Genomic DNA, 23,200 nt, shown 5'->3' on the forward strand with positions numbered 1-23,200 from the left:
TTAAATTGGGGGCAGTGGAGCAGGATCATACCAGCTGTTGCTGACGTGGAAAACCGTAATTGGTTGGATTGATTTAAAAAAGGGGAAAAATTAAGTTAAACAAGACCCGACCCGTGACTTCTCCGACACTCATGACCCATCCACACCCTCTCTCTCTCTCTCTCTCTCTCTCTCTCTCTCATAGCACAGCAGAAGTAGGTGGAAAGCAATGTCCCCTTTTTTTTGTTTTTCTCTCTAGCTAAGCTACATCTCGAGGACGACGGAAGAACCAGAGAGATAACTCTGCGACGACGGCTGGTTCGTTGGTGTCTGTGTGTGTTCTTCCAATTGTGAGGAGGAGGAGGAGGAGAGAGGAGAAGAGTTGGATTTTGGTGAATTTTGTTTGTTTCTGTTGTCGCTTTCTACTGTTAGCATCGAAGGAGTTGAAATTGAAACCCTAGTGTTTCGGCTCTTTTTTTTTTTTTATCGAATTTTGGCTGGGTTTTGTTTCGAGGCTGGATCTGAGATTATGCTGTTGAGGCAATGGAGGCTTCTTTAGCGGCTTTGGAGCGGCCACGAGGTGCAGCTTCTAATACGGTAATGGAGGTTTCTTGCTGGGAGTGAATTCAGAATTTCTACTTGTAGTAGTGTGTTTCCAGGTTTTAGTTGTTTTTTTAATTTTGCACATCAGAGACGCTCGAATTGATTGCTAAAAATAGGCAAAGTATAAAAATCATTGCTAAAAAAATTATATAAATTGGAGTTTGTAGTTTTCTATTTCCGTGTTTATATGGCAGTGGTTGTTCTAGGAGTCTCCTAAATACATTGGGCCAATGACACAAGCTGTTTCTTGTATTCCTAAGTGCGTAATTTTCCTTGGAATAGCTCTTGTTGCTTTTAACAAAAGACTTAAACTATCAGTGCTCACGTGAGGTATAGTGTCTGTGTTGAGTGCATTTCCATAGTTAAAAGAAAATAGGAGCTTGATTGAATGAAATATGCTTCCTTTGTAATTTGTTTGAACTGGAAGAGGCTATAAATAAACAGAGAAGGCAAATCAGTGGTTTTCTCATGGATGAAGCTGCAAAATATACACAGAACAATATCTAGGGAAGGGGTTTCTCATTTAGGTAGAAGTAACTCACAGGACATATATAAGGGTGTCAACTGGTTCAGTGAGTAGCATGCCCGGTTTTGCTTGAATCGTTGATATTTGCGTAATATGTACTGAAACGATTACAGCAATTTAATTGACTTTACTTGCAAATATCTATTTTCTCTAGTTATCGAAATATAAGTTTGAAAACCAAACTGATGATTGTTACTAATATTATGGAACTCACAATTATTTTACAGGTTTTTAAGAGTGGTCCACTTTTCATATCATCTAAAGGTATCCTTGTGACATTTTGGCCCTCCCTTTTTTCAATTAATATTGTCACATTTCAATGTCTTTGTTCAGCTTGACAATTTCTTGGTGCTATTGTGATATCATATTCCATTGAACATGCTTATTGTGGTATTCTGCTCAATAGGATTGGGTTGGACATCTTGGAAGAAACGCTGGTTCATCCTCACACGTACTTCTTTGGTCTTCTTCAAAAATGACCCTGTTAGTATTCACAATCATACTCCCTCTTTCTACAGTTGATTTTGATCTGTGTATTGACTTATTTTGTTAATGTATGATAAGATTCTTGATAATCGTATATATTGAGCTATTTAACGAAATTTTCACAGGGTGCACTACCGCAGAAGGGTGGTGAAGTTAACTTAACCCTGGGTGGCATCGACTTGAATAACTCTGGAAGGTATGCAGAATATTGCTAGTCCATTAGAAAAGTTCATGGAACTCAACTTACTGTGTTTTTTGTTTTCAGTGTTGTGGTAAGAGAGGATAAAAAATTGTTGACGGTATTATTTCCAGATGGGCGTGACGGGAGAGCTTTCACTCTTAAGGTGCTTTTACACCAGCAGCAAATTTGATTTACTTTCTAGATGTCTACTATAAGAACATATTACTGCATTGTGATAGCCTTTTAGATGATCTTTGTACTAGTGTTATATTTCTTCTTGTGACCAACTTGGATGATGCAGGCTGAGACATTTGAAGATTTGTACGAGTGGAAAACTGCGCTTGAGCAGGCTCTTGCACACGCCCCTAATGCAGCACTCATCATGGGTCAAAATGGAATATTCCGTGCTGAATCGAATGAGGCTATCGAAGGTTTCTTTCCTCAATTTTTTTCTCCATGTTACAGCTTTGGCCTAAGCGTCTTATTACATAATTATGCCTTATCATGCTTATGTATATTTCTGCCTTAATAGTTGACTTTTATTATCTATGCGTCATTCTACCTTTATTGTCCATAATTGTTAGGGCGGGATAAGCGTCCATTAAAATCCTTGGTTGTTGGAAGACCAATCTTACTTGCTCTTGAAGATATTGATGGAAGCCCATCATTCCTTGAGAAAGCTCTACAGTTTATTGAGAAGTATGGTAAGTTCTTAAGAAAATATTGATAGCTATCACCAAGCTTTATTGATTACCTGGTCTTTCCTACATGATTTTGCTGGGGCATGCACTTTTAGATTAAAATGTTCCATATTTTTATCAGGGTACTTAATACGTGGAAAGTATTCAGTTCAGTGAAAATTTTACTTACTTCCATGATTCTATTATAGTCTGTTGAACGATTTCTTGCAATAGTTGAAATCTGATGTATTTGTCTTCTTTGAATGCATTTGTCTTATAACTGTTTTTTTTTGTTTCCTTTCGTCGTCCTCTTTTGTCTCCTCAGGAACTAAAATTGAAGGAATACTAAGACAGTCTGCTGATGTGGAGGAGGTGGAACGTAGAGTTCAAGAATATGAACAGGGTACCTATAATCTGCTAACTGATTTCTCTCTCGATTAAGTTTAACACATCTTGTTAAGCTAATATATTATATATTCTTAGACTTCCCTGACATGTACTCTCTTCAATACACAATTTACATTTTTTCCCTCTTCCACTCCAAATAATACCTAGGCAAAACGGAGTTCACTTTGGATGAAGATCCGCATGTTGTTGGAGACTGCATTAAGGTAGTTTCTCCTCAACTTCTTATTCTGATAGTCTGTGCATTGGTACAATACTAAGGCAGTCTCATTTCACATGCAGCATGTATTGAGGGAGTTGCCTTCTTCTCCGGTTTCAGCATCTTGTTGTACTGCCCTGCTGGAAGCTTACAGTGAGTTCCCTTACCCTCTTCTCCTTCCTTCTGATAAATTCATACTTGTAAACATGCAGAATGGTGTGTGTGTATATATTCATGGGTCTGCTGTTAAAGAATATGTGGAGATCTGACTGAACTTTTGTAAAGTTAACGTCCTATTAATTGGTTTGCTGGATCAGGAATCGAGTCTAAGGAGGCTCGCATTAGTTCATTGCGCTCTGCGATAGCGGAAACATTTCCTGAACCTAATAGACGTCTACTACAACGGTATGTTTCCACATCTCCCTTTGAGTTGTTTTGAGCTAATAGTCGATTTCACTCTGCTAGCAGTTTATAGATTATATTAGATACTAGATGTTAAAATTGAGATTACTTATTTCCTGCCAAGTCTGAGTCTATTGGCCAGATGAATTTCTTGTGGTTCTTATGAGTAAGAGTGCTTGAGAAATCATTTATAAGGTGCTTTCTTAAACCCTACATAATTTATTTGTACCCTCAGGATTCTGAAAATGATGCATACTATCTCGTCTCATTCCCACGATAATCGAATGAACCCAAATGCTGTAGCTGCTTGCATGGCTCCTCTGCTTCTACGTCCTCTACTGGCTGGTGAATGTGATTTAGAGGACGATTTTGATAGCGGCGAAGACAATTCTGCTCAGCTTCTTGCTGCTGCTAATGCTGCCAATAACGCCCAAGCCATCATTACAGTTCTCCTGGAGGATTATGGAAGTATTTTTGATGTAAGCCGCACTCAGATCCTTTCATTCAACCTTAATCAATGTTGTATGTCTTATATGCTTATCTGCAATTTCAGGAAGAAAATATTCAAAGATGTTCGATTTCGACTGAATCACATATTGGAAATAGTGGGCCTGATGATTCGAGTGATGATGACAACAACGTGAAAAATGAATATCACAATGCAGATAATGAAGTTGAACAAGTGACAGATGATGATAACGAGCGTGCATTGAGCGGAAAAATGAGTGAAAGCAGCGGTTGCACAGGCAGTGATCTCTATGAATACAAGGTTATTTCTCCTTTGTCCAGTCTCTCTTCCGTCAATATACTCATGCATCCATCCAAGTTTACATGAAAGATTTATTTGCAAGTGTTGATGATATACTGAAATGCCTTTAAACTTAGGAAGTATGGTTCAGGAATTTAGGGTATGTTTGTTAGGTTTCAGCTATTATATCTCTACCCTATTTCCTAATGAATCAGAGTTCGCAGCTAAGAAGAAATAAAATTTTCATGATTGCTGAATACCTTCTATTCTTTGTAGGGATTTGTTGCTGATGACTCTGATATTGAATCACCAAGAGACTTAAATGGTCCAAGATGTAATTCAAACGTACGAACAGATCATCTTATGAGAAATCCTTTTGTCAACTCCACGGATCAACAAACTGGAGAGCAGATAGGTGATAATCCAACGAAATACGGAGAAAACTCATGTATTGTACATGTTAGTGAGTCTTATCAATCATCAGGGACAGTTTTAGTACCCACTCATGGGAACACTTTGGCTTCTCCTGGTCTTGAAGCATCAAGTGAGAAATCCGTGAATAAAGGCACACCCTCCTCTGTTCATGCAAAGCGCGCAACATTCTGGGGTCGTGGCAGTGTATGTTTTGCTTAGCTTGATCAAATAGTTCTGATTCTGTACATGCAGAAGATTTTGGCACATTAGTTCAAGTAGCATTCGATGCATGATACAAAAATCTTTTCCTCCAGTTTGTTATAAATGTCGCACTTTAGCTGAATCGTATAGAGATAATGAACCAACGTGGGTAGTATAATATCAATAATATTTTCTTTTTGTTTGTCTCAGGCCAGAAAGATATCCACAGATGGATCGTTTGATTCTTCAGGAGAAGACGAGTAAGGCTTTAACTCTTGGGTGTATTCTCCATCGCCATATGTTTATATATATATATATATATATATTTATATTTATATATAGATTGTTTATTCTAGCTAGTGTATCATACGTTGATTTTCTTAGTAAATTATCATTAGAACTGTGATTATTTATCCAATATGTTTTCAAGTTTGAAAATTTACTTTGCTTGAAATACTTCCATGATTCACTTACACACTGTACTTTATCTAAAAATCCCTTTATCGGACACGGCTGATGTCTCAGCAACTTACTGAAGACTATATTGTTTGAATGAAGTAGCAAATTTAAGAGATTTACCTATCCAAAAATTTACGTTGCGTGTGGATATGTTCTTTCTATATATGCATTGTAAACTACTACGTTGTCTCTTCGGTATAGGCTTGAATTGATTGACATTTGAGAATATGATAGCTTGGTGTTTTTGTACTGCTAATTGGTTCATTGATTGTTTGTAGGCTTGCTATACAGAGGCTCGAGACCACGAAAAATGAACTACGACAACGAATTGCAAAAGAGGTAATCATCTGATGCTAAATTTTATATTTTCTGCCTAGGTCATTAACACTGGTCACCATTATTGTTATAGGCTAGGGGTAACGCAATATTACAGGCTAGCTTGGAGAGAAGGAAGCAAGCACTGCATGAACGTCGTTTGTCGCTTGAACAAGATGTATATAATTTCTTTATCAAACTATCAGTGTTTATGAATCTCTTTTCTCTACAATTAATCCTAATGTCAAAGGAATCTTCGTCTGGTTTGATGGGGATCACTTATATAGGTGTCGAGATTACAAGAACAGCTGCAAGCCGAAAGAGATCTCCGAGCAGCACTGGAGGTTGGTTTGAGCATGTCCTCTGGACAATTCAGCTCACATGGTGTGGATTCGAAAGTAAGTATACAATTTAAGGAAATAGTATCTTTCTTTAAAACAATTAGTTCTTGTAAAATACTCACGATCCAATTGTATATATTTGAAGACAAGGGCTGAGCTAGAGGAAATTGCTCTTGCTGAGGCTGATGTGGCCAGGCTGAAGCAGAAAGTTGCAGAACTGCACCATCAGCTTAACCAGCAACGTCAGACTCACTTTGGTTCCTTCTCCGATGCGCGCGATACTCATCAGTATCTCCAGAATCACAATTCTCAAAAGTGAGTTGTATAACTATCCCTCTACTTTCCTCACACAAAGGAGCTCATAGTCCAAGTTATCTTTCGTGATGACTTAAACTTTGTACTGTAAAGCTTTTATGCTTGAATTGTAGGCTTTTGTTTTGCTTAGTGAAGATGTTTAACAAGTATCTCCGATTAACTTATCCAGTAGTAATCTCTGACTCAGTACAGCTGTGTAAATTATGTTCGAAGTAACTTTTGCACAGCATATCTTGTATGTACTGTAATATGATAGGTTCACATCTGTGTTTCTGCTCTGATACCATGTCATGTATTTCTGCAGAAGGTTTCTTAAGCAAGATTTTGATTCCACTCTTGCCTATGTAAATCATGAAAGAAAACAAAGACACGAGGTACTTTTTACTGATGTTTCTGTCATCGATCATCATCTTTCATAGGTTAGATCTAACCAATAGGCTTTTTTGTTTGGCCTGCAGGAGAATGTACTGGGAGCGGAGTGGAGAAATAGTAACGGAGCAGGATCTTTTGGGGTTGGCAATAGCAGGCAACCATCTCGTAATCAAATATCAGAATCAACAAGTTTGACTGACTCTAAAATCAGTGAAGAGTCTGGAAAGATATCTGTGGAAAAGTTCTCAACCATGGATTCTCCATCTGTTCCATCGACTTCAAGAGCATTAGATGTAAGACCTTTTACTCCTAAAAACTTCAAAATGTTGGTTGGCAGGATTGAAACTCAGGGAAGATCGTTTTCCTTTTTAGTTCCATATAGTGTGCAATACTGTGATTAACGTTGTCTGGTTTGTTAATTAGTTCACAATAAGTAACTCCAGAGACATGCATGATTGCTTGGTTCTCCGCTTAGCAAATCGGAGCAGACCGCTCTTAGAAATTCCGAGGAAACATCTTAAATAACGACAACACACACTAATATACTTGAAATAACGTTTTTGCAGATAACCGAGTACCCGAGGCTTAATCATCCGTCAGCCGCTGCATCAGCAGCTCTGGTAGAGTTAACAACTCGTCTTGATTTCTTCAAGGAAAGACGGTCACAGCTCATGGAACAGCTTCAGAACCTTGACCTTAACTACGGCGGTTCATCTTCACAAGATTTCATACACCGGCCATCTTCTCCACCTTGGAACTAACAACATGATAAAAGAAGAAGAAAAGGCACTGTTTGTTCTGTATATCCCTTTTGGTGATTGATTAATGATGTTAGCATCCGCTCTGCTCATTTTCTCTTTCCCCAGAAGACAATAATGATCTTACTTATTCTTTTGGGCAACAGTCTTGTCTTGTGTGTATATAAAAAGTATTTTGTAATGCATTTTTTTTTTTTGTGTGTGATTGGTTATGTTCATAAGTGATAACTTTAAAGGCGTCCCCGTCCGGCTCTTTGTGCTCTGAGTTTCTGACCAGCCAACTAACTGAAAGTCTCTTACTTTTCATTTGTATACAATTATGTATTTACATGATACAGTTTTCACATCTAGATAAAAGAATAACAGTATATATGATACTCTTAGCATCCACTGTTTCGAACCCTTCAACAGGAAGGTTGGGTTGTATGAGAGTTGAAACTTCTCCATTGTTTGACGACCTCAACCTCAGCATTGGTTGATATGGTTGTATGAAAGTTGAATAACCTTTCTTTATTTGACATCTCATCAAAGTATGAGAAGTTGACAAGTGCCAGCCCAGTTTTTAATTCTAAACATAAACTAGCTTTTAATATAGTTTGTTTTTTGGTCTATTTTTTTATATAATTAAAATCAATTAACCATAAAATCCTATAAAAAGATCTTAAAAAAAGGGGAAAAATCTTTAAAAAATACATAAAAGAAATCATAAAAGCAAAAATATCAAATTTACATTAAGACCTTGAATGATTGTAGATTTTGAAGTTGATTTTGGTTTTAGTTTTTTTCAAAAATTTACTTTATAGCAAATCAAGATTATGAGAAAAGTGATTTTACTAAAAAGTAGGGAATCTATATTTTAATGGTTTTTGTTAATTTTCAAATAAAATCTAAAATCTATCTAACATTTTTTCTCTTTCTAAAGTAACTTAACTTTTTTTTTTTTAAGTTATTAACTAAAAAACTAAAAACCATAAATATAATCCAAAAACTATAATCCAAATTATTTTTTTGTAATTGAAAACATTCATGGGCTAATATTGAATTCTAAGATTTTTCATTTTTATCTTTTTTTTTTCTTTTGTGGAAAGTCTAATTGTACTAGGTGGCCTAGTCTAGGCCCATACAAATGCTATGAAAATTGGTTTTTCTAAATTCCATAAATTGATGCCCATTTGTAGTAAATACAAAATTATTAGATTATATATTTAAACAAGTGATATTAAAAGTAATCAAACGCGTCAAATTTTGAATTTCTTTTTTAAAAATAGTAAAAAACGCGTGCATCGCATAGATATTCCTTTTTAATAGTTTCTTTTTTTATCGCCTAATATACATACAACCATGTTATTTTATCGTTCACGACGAACGAATCTAATCACTGCAACAATTAGACAATGAACAGTTTTTACAAACACTAAACAGAGAAGAGTTCTACTATTTTCATAGTAGTTTATAATGTGTCTTAAAACCCAAGAAAGTAATAATTCCTAAAATTTTGACTGCCCAAAAAAAAAAAAAAACTCTCTAGAAATATTGATGGGGGGGGGAGAGACTGAGAAAGAAAAGAAAAGACTAAGACGGTGTCGTGTCGTTCAAAGCCGACGAGGCAATCTTGGGACAATCCTCTTCTCTCTTTTTTTTTTTATAATATAAATTCACTGTTTCTCTCTCTCTCTAACCTTCACCTTCTCTTTTTTTTTTTTTCTTCTTCTCTCTCTCTGTCTCTCTCTCGCAACAACAACAATAAAAAAAACCCTAGTTTCTCTCTCTCCTTTCACCGATTTTTTTTTTCTCCTTCCGATGCTTGTGCTCGCATAGCCAATTCGCAGATCTGGTAATTCCGGTTAGGTTTCTTCCGTCTTAATCCTCTCTCAACAAGAATTCGATTTTGCTTTTGTTTTTTTGTTTTTTTTCTTTTCTTCTTATCGTGTGGTTTGGTTTTTAATACATTAAAAATCTTAGGGAATAGGGTTTTCTTTGTTGTTGTTGTGATTGTTCCCTTTTTGATTTCGTTTCTCGATTTTTGTGGATCATCATAGTTTATTATGATTATATTGGCTAAAAGGATTCTGTGACAAGGACCCTCAAGAGGGGTTCTTTGTGATTGTCTTTGTTATGTTTCTGCAGAGTTCTTACTATCTCCGTTTGATCACTGGCACAATCGTTTTTTTTTTTTATCTCAGTTCATGGTTTGACTTGAATAGGTTATCACAGTTTTTTTTTTTTTTTTTTTTGCCGTCGTGATTGCTGATTATAGAGGCATGTATGTTTGACTTGTCTGTTGAGCTCCTTTAGATGATTGGTTTTGTTTAAGCTCCTTTAGATGATTGGTTTTGTTTAAGCTCCTTGTCTTGTTTGGCTATTTTGAATTTTTTTTTTTTCTGTTCTTTAGTTTGTGTTAAGAGTAAGTACATAAGCATAGGTTTTAGGCTTTTATCCCTAGCTTAAATTTTCTGCCTTTTGTTTACATATGAAATAACCCTGACTAATTTGATGGATGATGACTTTGCAGATGGATAAAACTACTGCTTCCTCCTCAAGGGAGCGAGCCAAGTCCTTATTTGATAAGGTTCTCTCCCTCTCTCTCTCTCTCTCTCTCTACTTGAATTTATTTTACTCTCTCATCCTTGTTGTTGGAGTAATTTAATATAGTCTTAGGGTGCTATACCGGGTCTTCTTTGTTGGGGTTGTATAAGGCCGTTTTGTCTCTTCACTTGAACTTGTATCTTTGTAATATTTGGGGTCTACAGTATTAGTAATATATAATATATGCATACTTTTGCAGACTGTTGAGTTAGAAAACAAGCGTTGGAAGGCTGTTCAGGATCGAAATCCATTTGACCCTAATTTGTGGCAGCAAATTCGTGAGAATTACGAAGCAATACTTTTTGAAGATCATGCCTTTTCCGAGCAGCACAACATTGAAATTATACTGTGGCAGCTGCATTACAAACGGATTGAAAACTGTAGAGGACACATCAATGCTTTCTTGAATTCTAGTAGCTCGAGCGCGGCAAACAATGTTAAGGGTCCTTCTAGACTCGATCAAATTGCAAAACTGAAGCTGCAGTTCAGGACATTACTTTCAGAAGCAACTGGGTTTTACCATGATTTGATCTCAAAAATTAGATCCAAGTATGGCCTTCCCTTGGGTTATTTTTCTGAGGATCAAGCGAGTCAAAACATGGCTGATAAAGATGGAAAGAAGTTAGCAGAAGTTAAAAAAGGCTTGGTATCTTGTCATCGTTGCTTAATATACCTTGGTGATCTGGCTCGGTATAAAGGATTGTATGGGGAGGGGGATTCCAAGAACAGAGAGTATGCTGCTGCTTCAAGTTACTATTTGCAAGCAGCTTCTCTATGGCCAGGCAGTGGAAACCCCCATCATCAGGTTATTTTTCCCTCTTTCTCATGTCATTTTTTTTAAGGTACAACTATGTGGTACAGTTTTTCTGATTAAATTATCTTCATGTCTCAGCTTGCTATCATTGCTTCTTATTCGTCGGATGAGTTTGCATTAACATATCGTTACTTCCGGAGTTTGGCTGTGGAGAGTCCTTTCCCAACTGCCCGTGATAACTTGATTGTTGCTTTTGAAAAGGTTAACTATCAAGTTTCTGATTCTTTATTATGTTTGTGGCTTGGCGTTCGAGTGATTGTTCTTCCATTTTCTTAGTATCTGAGTATAATGTAACTTTCCCTCTTTGTATGGTTGAGCAGAATCGTCAGACTTATGCCCGATTGTTTGTGGCTTCCAAAGACACATCTAAGAAGCCGATTGGTAAAGGAAGAGGTAAAGGAAGAGGTAAAGGTGAAGATACTTCATCGAAAGATGCGAACTTGGTAGCTGGTCCTGAGAAGGATAAAGTAACTAGTGCAAATGACATGCTGAAAGCATTCTGCATTAGATTTGTTCGTCTCAACGGGATTCTTTTTACCCGAACAAGGTAAATATTCTTAAATTATTTTGTTCTAGACTCTTTTTCTTGGTCTGCTATGGTCTTATATGTGTCACTTGTCTTTGACAGCCTGGAGACGTTCTTAGATGTGCTTACCTCTACTAGCAGCAGTTTACGAGAGGTAATTTCTTCGGGCTCAATGGAAGAGCTGAGTTTGGGAATAGACACCAGTGACAGCGCACTTTTCATTGTCAGACTCGTGGCAATCATGATATTTAGCGTCCATAACTCAAAGAAAGAGACGGAAGGTCAGTCGTATGCAGAAATTGTACAGCGTGTGGAGCCTGCCAGAAACTCTTTAACAGCTAGTTTTGAGTTGCTTGGACATATAGTAGAGCAGTGTGTGCAACTGCGTGATCCTTCAGCAAGTTACTTCCTTCCAGGGGTCTTAGTTTTTGTTGAATGGTTGGCCTGCTGTCCTGACATTGCTCTAGGAAGTGATCCGGACGACAGACAAACTACTGTGAGAAATAGATTTTGGAACCAGTGTGTTACCTTCTTCAATCAGATCTTGTCTCTTGGACCTCTGTTTATTGATGATGTTGAAGACGAGACTTGCTTTTCAAACATGAGCTTGTATGATGAAAGAGAAACTGAAAATCGACTTGCACTATGGGAGGACTATGAACTAAGAGGATTTTTGCCACTGCTTCCAGCTCAGACTATTCTCGACTTCTCACGGAAACATTCCTTTGGAACTGAAGGTCCCAAGGAAAAGAAAGCTCGTATAAAGAGGATCCTAGCAGCAGGAAAAGCTTTGACCAGTGTGATCAAAGTTGATCAAAATCATGTGTATTATGATTCTAAGAAGAAGAAGTTTCTTGTTGGTGTAAAACCGTCAGATGACTTGCTGGATTCTCATTCAAGCCCACCTAAAGCTGATGCTTTGCAAGATAACCAAGTAATGGTGAAGCAGAACTCACCAGTGATGCAGCAAGATCAACAGATTTTTATGGGTGAGGAGGATGATGATGAAGTAATTGTTTTCAAGCCTCTAGTTACTGAAAAGAGGAAAGAGGCTTCTGACCAAATATATGTTTCTAATGGAGGCTTTAGGAAACCTGATCAAGGTTCCACTACGGAGAACTTAAAACCTTTGAGTGGTTTGGATTCAGCTTTTCATGAAAATCGATTTCTGCAAGCTAGAGGTAATGCGAGTATTCAAGTGCCGGCATCTATTGGTTCCAACCTTTTGGGACTCCTTCAGGCGTCAACCCAGTCTCAGGCTTCGCATTTGCAACAAGTTCAGACACAGGCAGTGAATCCTCAGGCAGCCCAATCATTAGCTGCTGCACGACTTCAGCCAATGCAATCACAGGTCGCACAACTTCAACCACTGCCATCACGGGTTGTGCACTTTCAACAAACTCAAGCTCCGCTTTCACATGTTTCACTGGTCCAGTCACAATCTGCTTCTCTTGGTGGTGGTACCAAGTGGTTACCAGAAGAAGCTGCTTCTCTTGCTAGTAGCCAATCTAGTTTTGCTCAGATAGGTAATGGTTATGTGATGAGAAATGAGGTACAAGGAAATCATGGGGTTTCCTATCACCCTGCACACTCATTACCGGTCCACCAGTCGTACAATGTCAATGGTATGGGTGGTATGCCATCTCAGTCACGAACTTCTGAAGCTGTGTTTCCACCCAAAAGTGAAACTGTTTCATCATCTGGAGTTATTGCTGATGGTCTGGGCGTCCAATCTTCAATGGCAAGAAAAAATCCAATCAGTAGAGCCTTTAGGCATCTTGGCCCTCCGCCTGGGTTTAACACTGTCCCCTCTAAGCTGCAGAAGGAGCCAGTACCTGGTTCTGACTTGTCTGGCAACAATCTAGCGGTTGATGATTACAGATGGTTGGATGGATACGAAACTCAATCTTCTCGAGGCGCTGGACTCAACAGTTCTTTGAATTATGCTTCTAAATCGGAACAAATGGGTACCAGCAATGGAATGAACGGGGCTGCTAATTTCCCGTTCCCTGGGAAACAAATTCCAACATCACAGGTCCAAGCAGATCTTCCTTATTTTCAGAACCCTCAGAAAGACAGCTTTGTGAACCAAAATCATCAATCAGCCCAACTCCCTGAGCAATATCAAGGACAGTCGACTTGGTCGAGTCGTCACTTTGTGTGAGATCGGAATGGAAGAGTAACACGGTAAGAGAAAACATAAAGCTGCTTTGCATTATTACGTGCTTTGTAAACTTTCTTATGGTGTTGATCTAGGTAATTGGAATGATTCAGGTTAGTGTTGTTCTGTTGAAGTCTCTAGTTGGAGTCTTTGTGGCCTTGGCTTCTTGTGGGGCGCTTCCTACCTGACAGGTTTGTTATTCTTCTTATTTGTACTTGAGCTAGTCTTGCAATTCGTTGTTACACATGTTTGAGGGACTCATACAAATCACCATTGTTTATTGATGATAGATTCAGGACTCAGCTTATGTTGGTGAAAGAGATGTGGTTACAAGAAAGAATGTATGGTTCTGTGGAAATGATAGGAGTAAAGTGCCTTTCTCGTGCTACTTGAGGTGGAGATGTTAGACCTTATGAATAAGAAAGGAAACGTACCTTGTGGCTCGCTCTCGATATCTGAAGCAGTTGATGGCTGTTTTGCCCTGTTAGTCCTTTTTTTTTCTTTTGTCTTTCTTTTGGGTATGAATGTTGTTAGCTCTCCGTCCTCTTGCAGCTATCTTTCTCTCTTGGATTGTTTTGCTTTGCTTTTCCTGAACTTGGTTCTATGTCTGTCTCAAACTTCTCTGTTTTGCTGTGTCAGTCTTAAGTGGAACCATCATCATAAGGTGTGCGAGACCTTTGCAATTGGTAATGAATAAAAAGGGACATGTGTTGAATGAAACATGATTTGTTTTTGAAAACATTTGAAATGCTTGTCCTTCCTGAGTATGTGAGACGCCTTTACAAGAGTACATATCCTTGTAAAGAGTACCTATCCTTGTTGAAAATCTGAAGCTTACTACTCCCAAGTAAAAAGAGCATAGAACAGAACTTGAACACATACATAAGTTTTCTTTGCATTTGGAACCTGTAATATGCCAGTTTTGCCTACAAATTGTTCTTGACCAAACCCATGTCAGAAACTGTTAAAGTAGTATTACATATACTGTATGAAAGACTATGAAAACTATCTCTTTTGACACGATATACAGTAAATAAATGCATTGTACAGTGAAATCATTAATGGGTTGACTTGGAAGCCTTTCTGAGTAGAATCCCCCAGCAGAGGATTCGATAAAACACGAAGAAGGCAAGCATGATCCCGACATTGACCCACCTCGTGTCCTTGTCAAGCCCTCTCTTCTTCAACACATCCTCTCCCGTCATCAAGCAGCCCGAGTCCCCACCAGAGAAGCACTCTGTTCGCATGCTCCAGTACTCGTTAACCACCATCGACTCCAGCGGGTAACGGTACAGTGACACGTAGTACATGAACATCCACGGTTTAGGGATCTTCTCCTTGGGGATAAAGTATCCGGAGAAGAGAAAGAAAGCTCCAAGAACGGTGCAGATGAGTGAGTTTCCGGAGATGAAGTCAGGAGAAACTGCGCTGAGGAAGAGCACCAGAGAACTAGCCATGAGGATGATGAGCCAGACGCAGAGGACGAAGAATGAGAAGGCTTGAATCGACGGGTTTAGGCCAACGATCCAGTAGACTGGGATGGAAAAGAGGAGAGATACAACAAAGAGGAACGGTACGAAGGCGATTGTGTTGGCGATCATGTAGGATGAGATCCTGTATGATCCACGAGACGATTCTTTCATCAGGACGCGGCGTTCACGGAGGTAAATGGGAAGTGCTTCGACCGTTGAAGAGAGGAGGAAGCTTAAGCTGAAAGCGAATAGACCAAGCCTCTCCGCTACGCCTTCTTCGTCACGCTTGAGCCTCGTGTAGACGCTTCCTAGACCTAATCCAGCTACAACCGCTTGCATCGTTCGCGCCAGAAATAGCTGTTTTGTTCTGTAGATGATCTTGCAAAACCTCGAACAGAGATATGAGATCTCGGTGACGTCAAGGACAAGCAACTCTTGTTTCTTTGCGGTAATCACATCGTTTTCGTTGTTTTCAGGCCAGATGGATGATGATTCTATGGCGGTTACCGAGTCTGGCTTCGAAGCTCTCAAGGACTCAACTATTTCCATGGCGAATTCTATCGGATTCAGCTGTTCTGGAATCTGAAACCCTAGTTTCGCTATCGAGTCCTCGAGATGTTCAAGACTCCCAAAGTGAATAACCGATCCGCGTGAGAGAATCAAGTAATCGGAGATGTAATCAAGTATTCGATAGCTAGGCTGATGGATGGAGAAGAGGACGGTTCTCTGTTTGGATTTAGCCATAGTAGCCAAAAGCTCAACGACCTGAAGCGAGTTTCGACTATCCAAACCGGAGGTTGGTTCGTCAAGAAGCAGAATGGGTGGGTCACGGATCATCTCAACGGCTATAGAGACTCTCTTACGTTCTCCGCCCGAGACGCCACGATCCTCTTCGTCTCCTTCTCCAACGAAGCTGTCTTGGACAAGAACAAGACCGAGATCACTCAACAAGCTCTCAACTCTTTCTTCTCGTTCCTTAACCGTTGAATCTCTCAAACTGAATTTGGCGCTATACATTAACGTCTCTTTCACGGTAAGCAGAGGCAGCAGATCATCGTCTTGTGGTACAAACCCGCACACCCTGCGTAGCTGATTGTAGTCAGTGATTTTACGATTGTTTATCAAAATCGCAGAAGATGGATCCAGTGCCTTGTGGTTTACTCTTCCTGAAATGATCTTCAAAAGGGTGGATTTTCCTGTTCCACTCGGTCCAACCACGGACAGGATTTTTGAGGACTCGGCAGCTAATGACACGGACTTGAGTATGGGGGTGTGATGGATGGTGTAGGAGAGGTTAGTGACGGTTAAGGAGTAGCGGTTAGGGGTTGGGAGTGGTGAAGATGAAAATGAGGAGGAAGCTGAGGAGAATTCATCAGGAGAGTTTGATGCTGAGAAAAGTATGATGGAGTCTTCCTCGCGGCGGTTTGTAGCCATAGTAGAAGGGTGGAAGCAGGACGCCATGGTATGAGTATTGTTCTTCTTCATCTCAAAATGTCTAATAATGCGTTTTATCTATGGAGTAAACATATTTTTCAGAACTGGTCGACCAAACAAAAGAAACAAGTGTTTAGTGGTAGGCAGAGGTTGGTGTAACTCTTCAAAACCTGTGTATCTAATTCTACTTGGTTGGTCATTAATTGTTTGATATAGATGAGTTAAGCGTATGTAAGTAAGATATTTATATTTTTGAATAGCCTATATGTAAAACGGTAATAGTGGTTGACCAGGAAAAAATGGAATTTGGTGTATCAAACAAAAAAAAGGTAACGTCTTACATTCATTACTAAAATGTACTTCTAAGTTCGATTGTCAAAAAAAAAAAAAAAATGTACTTCTAAGTTCCAATGGTATAAATATGATAATTTTAAAAATATTTCACTGTAAATTAAGTTGACAATTTTTAATATGTTACTGGTCAAAAAAAAAAATTAAGAAAAAATGTCAAAAACTTTAAACAACATCATTTTATCATTTAACGGAATCTATTAACATGTAATAATTATATGATAATTAAACCACTAATATGTTAATAATTATCTGATAATTAAACCACTAGTTTGTTCCGTCACGTATTTTACAAAACACTTTAATGTTTCATTTGAGATAACATTCGTGTGAAGAACTCTCTTGCTTTCCCTTATAACACACCATTCGTGCTTAACAATCTTCTCCAAACCATTAGTGCTGTTTGCATTACAACATTAACTGATAGCATTTATAGAGACAAAGAAAGAAAACAATGTATGCTTATAGAATTTACAAAAGAATTTACAAATGAAAACACCCAAAACTATAATGAAACTACTCTCTTACTTGTTATAAGCCCCCATATAATAAACCTATCAAACCTGTGCCGAGCAAAAAAGAATGGATGAGTGGGAAACTCTGGTTTTATGTGTTATTTTTGGTGGGGGTAAGGTAAAGAATTTTAATGAGTCAAGTCTTCACTTCCTACACCCACACTGGATTTGTCAACGACTATGCGAACATTGTATTGTTCATACACTCGTCCTCTGTTCTCTGCCCACCACTCTTCTGCTTGTTTCTCGCTAAACCGTTTACGGCTGCAATCAAAATCATCCTCGGATCACGTTCATTCATAACCAACAAAAAAGAGGGCATCCAAGCATTTCCAACTAAGCCTTTTAAATAAAAGAATAACTGTAGTACCTGAAACGGACGCGCTTGAGATCCCTTGCACCTCCCGCTAAGGCTGTGAGAGTGATGTACACACCAGGTTCATCTTGTTCAACCCATTCATTTTCGTTACGGGGTTCACTTTCTTTTGATCGTGTGCTGATTCTATTTATTGATTCAGCAGCCTGATTCGCTTGCTGTCGGTAATTTGCACCATCGAAGACAGGCGTGCTTGCCCCGTTAGAGAACATTGAGACAGAGTTTAGGCCATCAGACTCAGTTTCTCGATTGTTAGGACGGTTTAAGGTGTTAGAAGAAGGGGCAACGTAATCAGGACTGGAGCCAAATGAATTAAGAGAAGGAGACTTGATACTCCTAGCTGATCCAACAGGTAGTCTTTCAGCCATGTCTTTCAGCTGCATCGATTCATTGAAACAATTAGCAAGTTGCATACATCATTTTAGTACACTTCATCAGCATCGAGGAAGAATTTAGAATTTACTTGAGCGGTAAGTGATTTAATCACTTCTTTTGCTGCCTTGCATCTCGCTGTTTCTTCGTTAGCAATTGCCAATGCCTCCTTTAGCTGTTTGGTTGTTCTTTCCAGCTCAACTTCTTGAAGTTGTGCCTTCCGGGTAAGATTTTCAACCTGTTAAATAGTTTACTAGTGAATTAGAAAAGGAGCCAAATTGCAACGAATGAGCCGATAAATGTTTTTCACCCACTAAACAAACTAATTCGAGGAGCATGATCTCACTCTATCTAGGTACACAATAAAAGACAATTGCTTGGTTCATCTACAAAAGACCTGTTCTTTAATGAGTAGAAAGTAAACAATTAGAACCAGAAACACTACTGGACAATTGAAAAGAAAAAAGCATAATCTCACTGACAATGCATTCTTCATGTGTGGAAAGTGTAACGAATCATGGAATAAGGAGCAAAAATTGGAGCATGGAAAACAGCTTACTTGAGATCTTAGCATAACCACCTCCTGGCTTAGGTGATCACTGGTTCTCTTGGTATCATCCACGAAAATTTTTGGTGTCGTTAATCCTGAAAGAGTGGGAGTTGGCGTTGTTGAGCGCGGTGGGCTAGGACGTCTTGATATTGGTGAAGTTGCCCGAGACGCAATTCGAGAACCGGGAACAGACGCTGAGAAGAACTTCTTTGATGATCCGAAAGTTGGATTAAAAGATTTGGTTATGTTTAGTGAACCCCGGTGAGAGCCTCCTCTTGGTATTGGTGAGACACGGCTACTGTTGAATTCGTATTTCTTATTTTTCTTGGATCGAGTATCCACTTGCCTCATGGGCTCCAACAATGAGAATCTAGCTAACTGTCCGTCTGATCTAGAATCTAATTTCTCATCTCTGTCAATTGCATCTGATCCCTGGTTGACACTTTCTCTTCGACTCAAAGAAGAATGAGATGATGGATCCGTTTCCATGGCCTTTTTCAGTTTGTTAAAACACTTGTCACACACTCGATATGGTTTGTTTGGGTTCGGTGCCATACAAGCCTTCAGGGACTTTTTATTAGTGCAAGAATGGCAAAACACAAGCCCACAGTTATAGCAATTGTGCCGCTTTCTCTTGAAATTGAAAGGCTGACGGCAACCTGAACACATGGACTGGTCCATCCCTGATGCCCACTTGTGAAGGCAGACAGCTGCAGTGAAGTTAGAACCACAGGCAATACTTTTGACCTGTTTATCCTTCAGCGACTCAACCAGTGTCGGGGAATTTCGGTCATCTGCGTCCCCATGGCCTAGTCTACCATTCGATCCTTTTCCCCAAGTGTAAACCTCAGTCCTTGAAGTTAAAACTGCAACATGATAAGCACCGCAAGCAATCTCTTCGACAAAACTTTTGTGAAGTTTACCTTCAACACGGGCTGGAACCTTTCCATCTGCATGTGGGTTTCCAAGCTGACCATAAACAGGACTGCCCATAGTATAGACATGGCCCGCTGTTGTAAGTGCAACTGTTAGGCTATGTCCACACGCAACTTGACAAAAATTGGGTTCTACAAGAGCTGCAACACAGGTAGGCACAAGTTTTGGTTCTTTGTCGCCGTGACCAAGACGACTCTTGTCACCATCACCCCAAGTAAAGAGCTTTCCCGAGGAGCAGTTACTCGAGCTGGAGCTGCCAACCATGACTTCGACAACTGCGGCTGTGTGCCATACACCACAGGCTGCCCGAACAGTGCGAAGACCTTTCAAGGAGTCTACCTCTCTAGGTATGAAAACACTTTTCTTGTCTCCATGGCCCAAAACACCAAAGGTACCATCACCAAAAGTAAACAACTGCCCAGCAGAAGTCACAACAGCTGTGTGGTAAGGTCCACAAGCGATGGATGATACATGTATCCCTTCCATCAGAAAATTTACCCTTTTGGGGACCCAGTGACTGACTTCATTTCCATGTCCCAAAATACCAAAATCTCCTTTACCCCAGGTATACAAATCCCCTGATAGAGAAACTGCACAACTATGGTATTCACCACATGCTACAAGCTCAATATTTGTGGTGCCGAGTGCATCAATGAGCTTTGGATGTTGAACATTGGAATCTACACCATGGCCAAGCCTACCTTCAGATTCCTCTCCCCAAGAAAAACTTTCTCCTTGTTTTGTCACAAGGACAGCATGTTGTCCACCACAAGCAATATTCTGGACATCAAGTACTATAGTAGACTCTAAAGCTTTTGGCAATAAGGAATCCATTTTTATCTCCAACGAACTTCCGACTCTATGGTTTCCACCACCTAAAACACCGTCCCCTATTCCTTCTCCCCACATAAAAACGTCTCCCAATGCGTCTCCATCATCATGACCAGAACCATGACTTGATGCACTAATCGCACTTGATAGACTAACTCTAAAAGTATCCATACCCATACCTTTCATGTGACCATGTAGTGTATCAGAGCCTCCAGATGACAAAGAGTGAACTGAAATAGTTGCCGAATCTGAGGGAAAAAAACTTTTCGGAGGAACTGCATACAATGACATGTCTGAAAATGCCTTGTCCATGCCATTCTTAGGCGGGCTCTCATATGGACTCTGAAGACGATGGTGATTCGAGCCATCCTAAAATGTAAAAGAATATTACCTTAGTTAAGACATGCACAAAATGAAGTGGAATATATCACTCTAGTACCTTCTGGAAACTGTCATTGCTGCTAAATGGAGAATGTAAAGGGGAGCTTCTCCGGGTATATGTTCTCGGACTATTAGCTTCGGATGGCGTCCCATCACTTCTCGATTCAGTCCTCCATTTCCGTTGATGACAACGCGAGATCAAGGCTTTTAAACCACTAAACCACACTTCAGCCTCATCTTTATCCTTGCATATCTATGAAATGAAATACAAACCCTAGTTAATGGACTTTCAATAATAATAACAGACATCTTCATGATGGGATAATGATTTCATAGAAGAAATTTGTAAGAATTTACTATAAGGAAAATCTCACCAAATCAAGTGACCTCTCATCGTATATTAGCGAAAAGGATTGATATTCCTTCTCGGGCCGTGGATATCTCTGAAAAATAGGCTGCAAGAGAAGCAACATTGCGAGACTTATAAGAATATCATACTAGATAGGCGAGGTCCAAATATGCAACTTAAGACTACGAAAATTGGCTCATGAAAAGATGCATGGAACATACAAAGTCAAATCAAGACTCACATGCCTCGCTGAATTGAAATGAAATTTTTTTGATGAATCGAAACAAACGCCTAGTAATCATTTGAGTTTATGTTGAAAAACGACTCTAAGAAAAGAGCCTTGTGCATAACATGCACCACTTGGGACAATTATAAACAACAATTCAGATCACATTAGGAGGACAATACCATTCACAAACATGATAGTAGAACTCGGACACAACTAGAAGAGGACCCTTCTCCTAGGGAGAAATAGAGATTCAACCATTGAAATGCAATTAAAAAAATGGACAAGTCCTAGTATAACGAAATTGTTGTGAACATTTAATCGCCAGTTCAGGGAGAATTAAATCACATCATCCTGCAATGTCAAAACTTACAGTGCGCTGCCCAGATATGATCCTGGAAACATGGCTTAGCTTCAAATGTTTCTCCTCCTTCCCCGAGAACCATATCAAAACAGATTCATCCTGAAAGTTACAGGACATACTATTTACTTAGACACAGAACTACAAGTCCATGCACACACATCAAGCAGCAGAGATGAAATATATAACAAACCAAAAGGACTCTATAGGCTCATAAGGAATCCTCAGATAAAAATGAGAACGGGTTTAACATAATGATGCTCACATAGAATAAAAAGAAAACGGAAAGAACACAGACTTACATTTGAAAGGCGAAATGGACAGAACTTAGGCTTTCCCCTTCTGCCATACTTAAGCAAATACGCTCCCTTTTTGAGGGCAGTAATAGCCTAAGCAAATTGATAAGAAAACTTCTTTCATAAAGAAAGTAGGTGAAATATACATATTGCCAAGGAGTGATTAAGCGTTTAGATACAATTGTACTTGGGACACACTAAACTATCAATCCTACAAAATGAAAAGAGGACTAAGGAAAGAGTCTAAAAATTGAGATGATCAATACTATATATTCTGAAAAAAAATCTTGCACCTGATAGAACTCTAATTAAAATACCAGTAATACATTTCCGCCATAATAATATAGCTTGAATCGGGCTTCCAGACTTGAGCATTTAGCTAAAGCACGTCACTAACCTAACGCAGCTAAGAAAATAATCTACTCTGACTTAAATTGTAATCCTACCTTAGAATTCGGCAGAGAACTTAACTTATATAATCTAGTTCGACCTAAAAATTAAGTAGAACGACCAACACCTAACCTTAGCAGTGGAATCATAAAAAGAAGACCTAAATTGAAAAAAATAGCAACACCAACCTGCTCAACATCCCTCGTCACCGCCACTAGACCTGCTCTGCTAAGATCCGACGAAGAAGCCATTCGTCCGTTCCTCGACATAAAAACAAAAAAAAAAATTAACAAACGAAGCTCCTCAGAAGGCAAACAAAACCCCAACGGCCGAAGAAAATCTCAGAACACTAGTCAAGCTCAAAAAGTGAACAAAATCAATCAAAAAGGCGTCGTGCAATGACGAAATCGTCTCCGCATCACTATGATCGTTCGATCTTGAATTCAAAATTCGAAAGCTAGAGCCAGAGCTTTTCTTCAGCTCGAATTAGATTTCTAATCGATCCAAACAGTAAGAAGAAAGAGCCGACGATGTTCCAATCAAACATATGCGAATTCAAATGTGCGTCTCTGTGATTTCAACTCCTCGGGCAAACAGAAGAAAGAGAGAGAGATTTGAAGGAATTGAAACGCAGAGAGAGAGAGAGAGAGAGAGAGAGAGAGAGAGAGAGAGAGAGAGAGAGAGAATCTAGAGGCATGGCATGATGATCTCTATACTTACTACTTCGCAGCTTAAAGCGAGAAAAGAGAGACCAAAAGGCAGATTCTGACTAGAGAGAAAGCAAAGTTTTTTTTTTTTTTTTTTTTTAATTTTTCCTTGAAATGTTGAATATTTTTTTAGTTATAAATCCTTGCATTGCATTACTCTCTCCTTAATTACGGGATTATAC

General features: G+C 39.0%; 3 protein-coding genes and 1 pseudogene across 10 annotated transcripts; 2 read left to right on the top strand and 2 right to left on the bottom strand.

Annotated features, from left to right (window-relative positions):
* The first annotated feature begins 103 nt into the window (after positions 1-103).
* On the top strand, positions 104-7,741 carry LOC104736005 (rho GTPase-activating protein 7). 2 transcript variants are annotated; one of them, XM_087481892.1, is made up of 23 exons: positions 104-371; positions 494-576; positions 1,336-1,372; positions 1,515-1,591; positions 1,720-1,790; positions 1,860-1,938; positions 2,077-2,206; positions 2,360-2,479; positions 2,781-2,858; positions 3,011-3,066; positions 3,143-3,212; positions 3,377-3,464; positions 3,697-3,940; positions 4,015-4,230; positions 4,486-4,827; positions 5,035-5,084; positions 5,562-5,622; positions 5,693-5,776; positions 5,886-5,996; positions 6,085-6,254; positions 6,559-6,628; positions 6,713-6,919; positions 7,193-7,741. In XM_087481892.1, the coding sequence occupies exons 2-23, from the start codon at positions 523-525 to the stop codon at positions 7,385-7,387; spliced, it is 2,610 nt and encodes an 869-aa protein (XP_087338018.1). In that variant the 5' UTR covers positions 104-371; positions 494-522; the 3' UTR covers positions 7,388-7,741. The 2 variants fall into 2 exon arrangements, with proteins under 2 accessions (XP_087338018.1, XP_087338019.1); XM_087481893.1 differs by having other exon boundaries at positions 128-371; positions 6,562-6,628.
* Positions 7,742-8,744: 1,003 nt separating this feature from the next.
* LOC104770298 (nonsense-mediated mRNA decay factor SMG7) lies at positions 8,745-14,191 on the top strand. Of its 6 annotated transcripts, none has more exons than XM_087481895.1 (8): positions 8,745-9,227; positions 9,897-9,953; positions 10,170-10,775; positions 10,863-10,985; positions 11,105-11,331; positions 11,413-13,497; positions 13,585-13,662; positions 13,762-14,191. In XM_087481895.1, exons 2-6 carry the CDS (start codon positions 9,897-9,899, stop codon positions 13,472-13,474), a joined length of 3,075 nt encoding a protein of 1,024 aa, XP_087338021.1. In that variant the 5' UTR covers positions 8,745-9,227; the 3' UTR covers positions 13,475-13,497; positions 13,585-13,662; positions 13,762-14,191. The 6 variants fall into 6 exon arrangements, with proteins under 6 accessions (XP_087338021.1, XP_087338022.1, XP_087338024.1 ...); XM_087481896.1 differs by having other exon boundaries at positions 8,765-9,218; XM_087481898.1 differs by having other exon boundaries at positions 8,765-9,218; positions 13,768-14,191.
* Positions 14,192-14,350: 159 nt separating this feature from the next.
* Positions 14,351-16,591, bottom strand: LOC104736007 (ABC transporter G family member 23 pseudogene; annotated as a pseudogene). The gene has a single exon (XR_015578328.1). The product of XR_015578328.1 is annotated as an ABC transporter G family member 23 pseudogene (transcript).
* Positions 16,592-17,058: 467 nt separating this feature from the next.
* Positions 17,059-23,170, bottom strand: LOC104736008 (PH, RCC1 and FYVE domains-containing protein 1). The gene is made up of 9 exons (XM_010455912.3): positions 22,500-23,170; positions 21,928-22,014; positions 21,638-21,727; positions 21,064-21,144; positions 20,748-20,942; positions 18,551-20,677; positions 18,083-18,229; positions 17,614-17,996; positions 17,059-17,507 (listed from the first exon to the last, which is right to left on the bottom strand). The coding sequence occupies exons 1-9, from the start codon at positions 22,578-22,580 to the stop codon at positions 17,372-17,374; spliced, it is 3,327 nt and encodes a 1,108-aa protein (XP_010454214.2). The 5' UTR covers positions 22,581-23,170; the 3' UTR covers positions 17,059-17,371.
* Positions 23,171-23,200: the final 30 nt, after the last annotated feature.

Source organism: Camelina sativa, chromosome 13 (assembly GCF_030686135.1).
Source record: "Camelina sativa cultivar CO46 ecotype springtype chromosome 13, ASM3068613v1".
In the NCBI taxonomy this organism is placed as follows: Eukaryota; Viridiplantae; Streptophyta; class Magnoliopsida; order Brassicales; family Brassicaceae; genus Camelina; species Camelina sativa.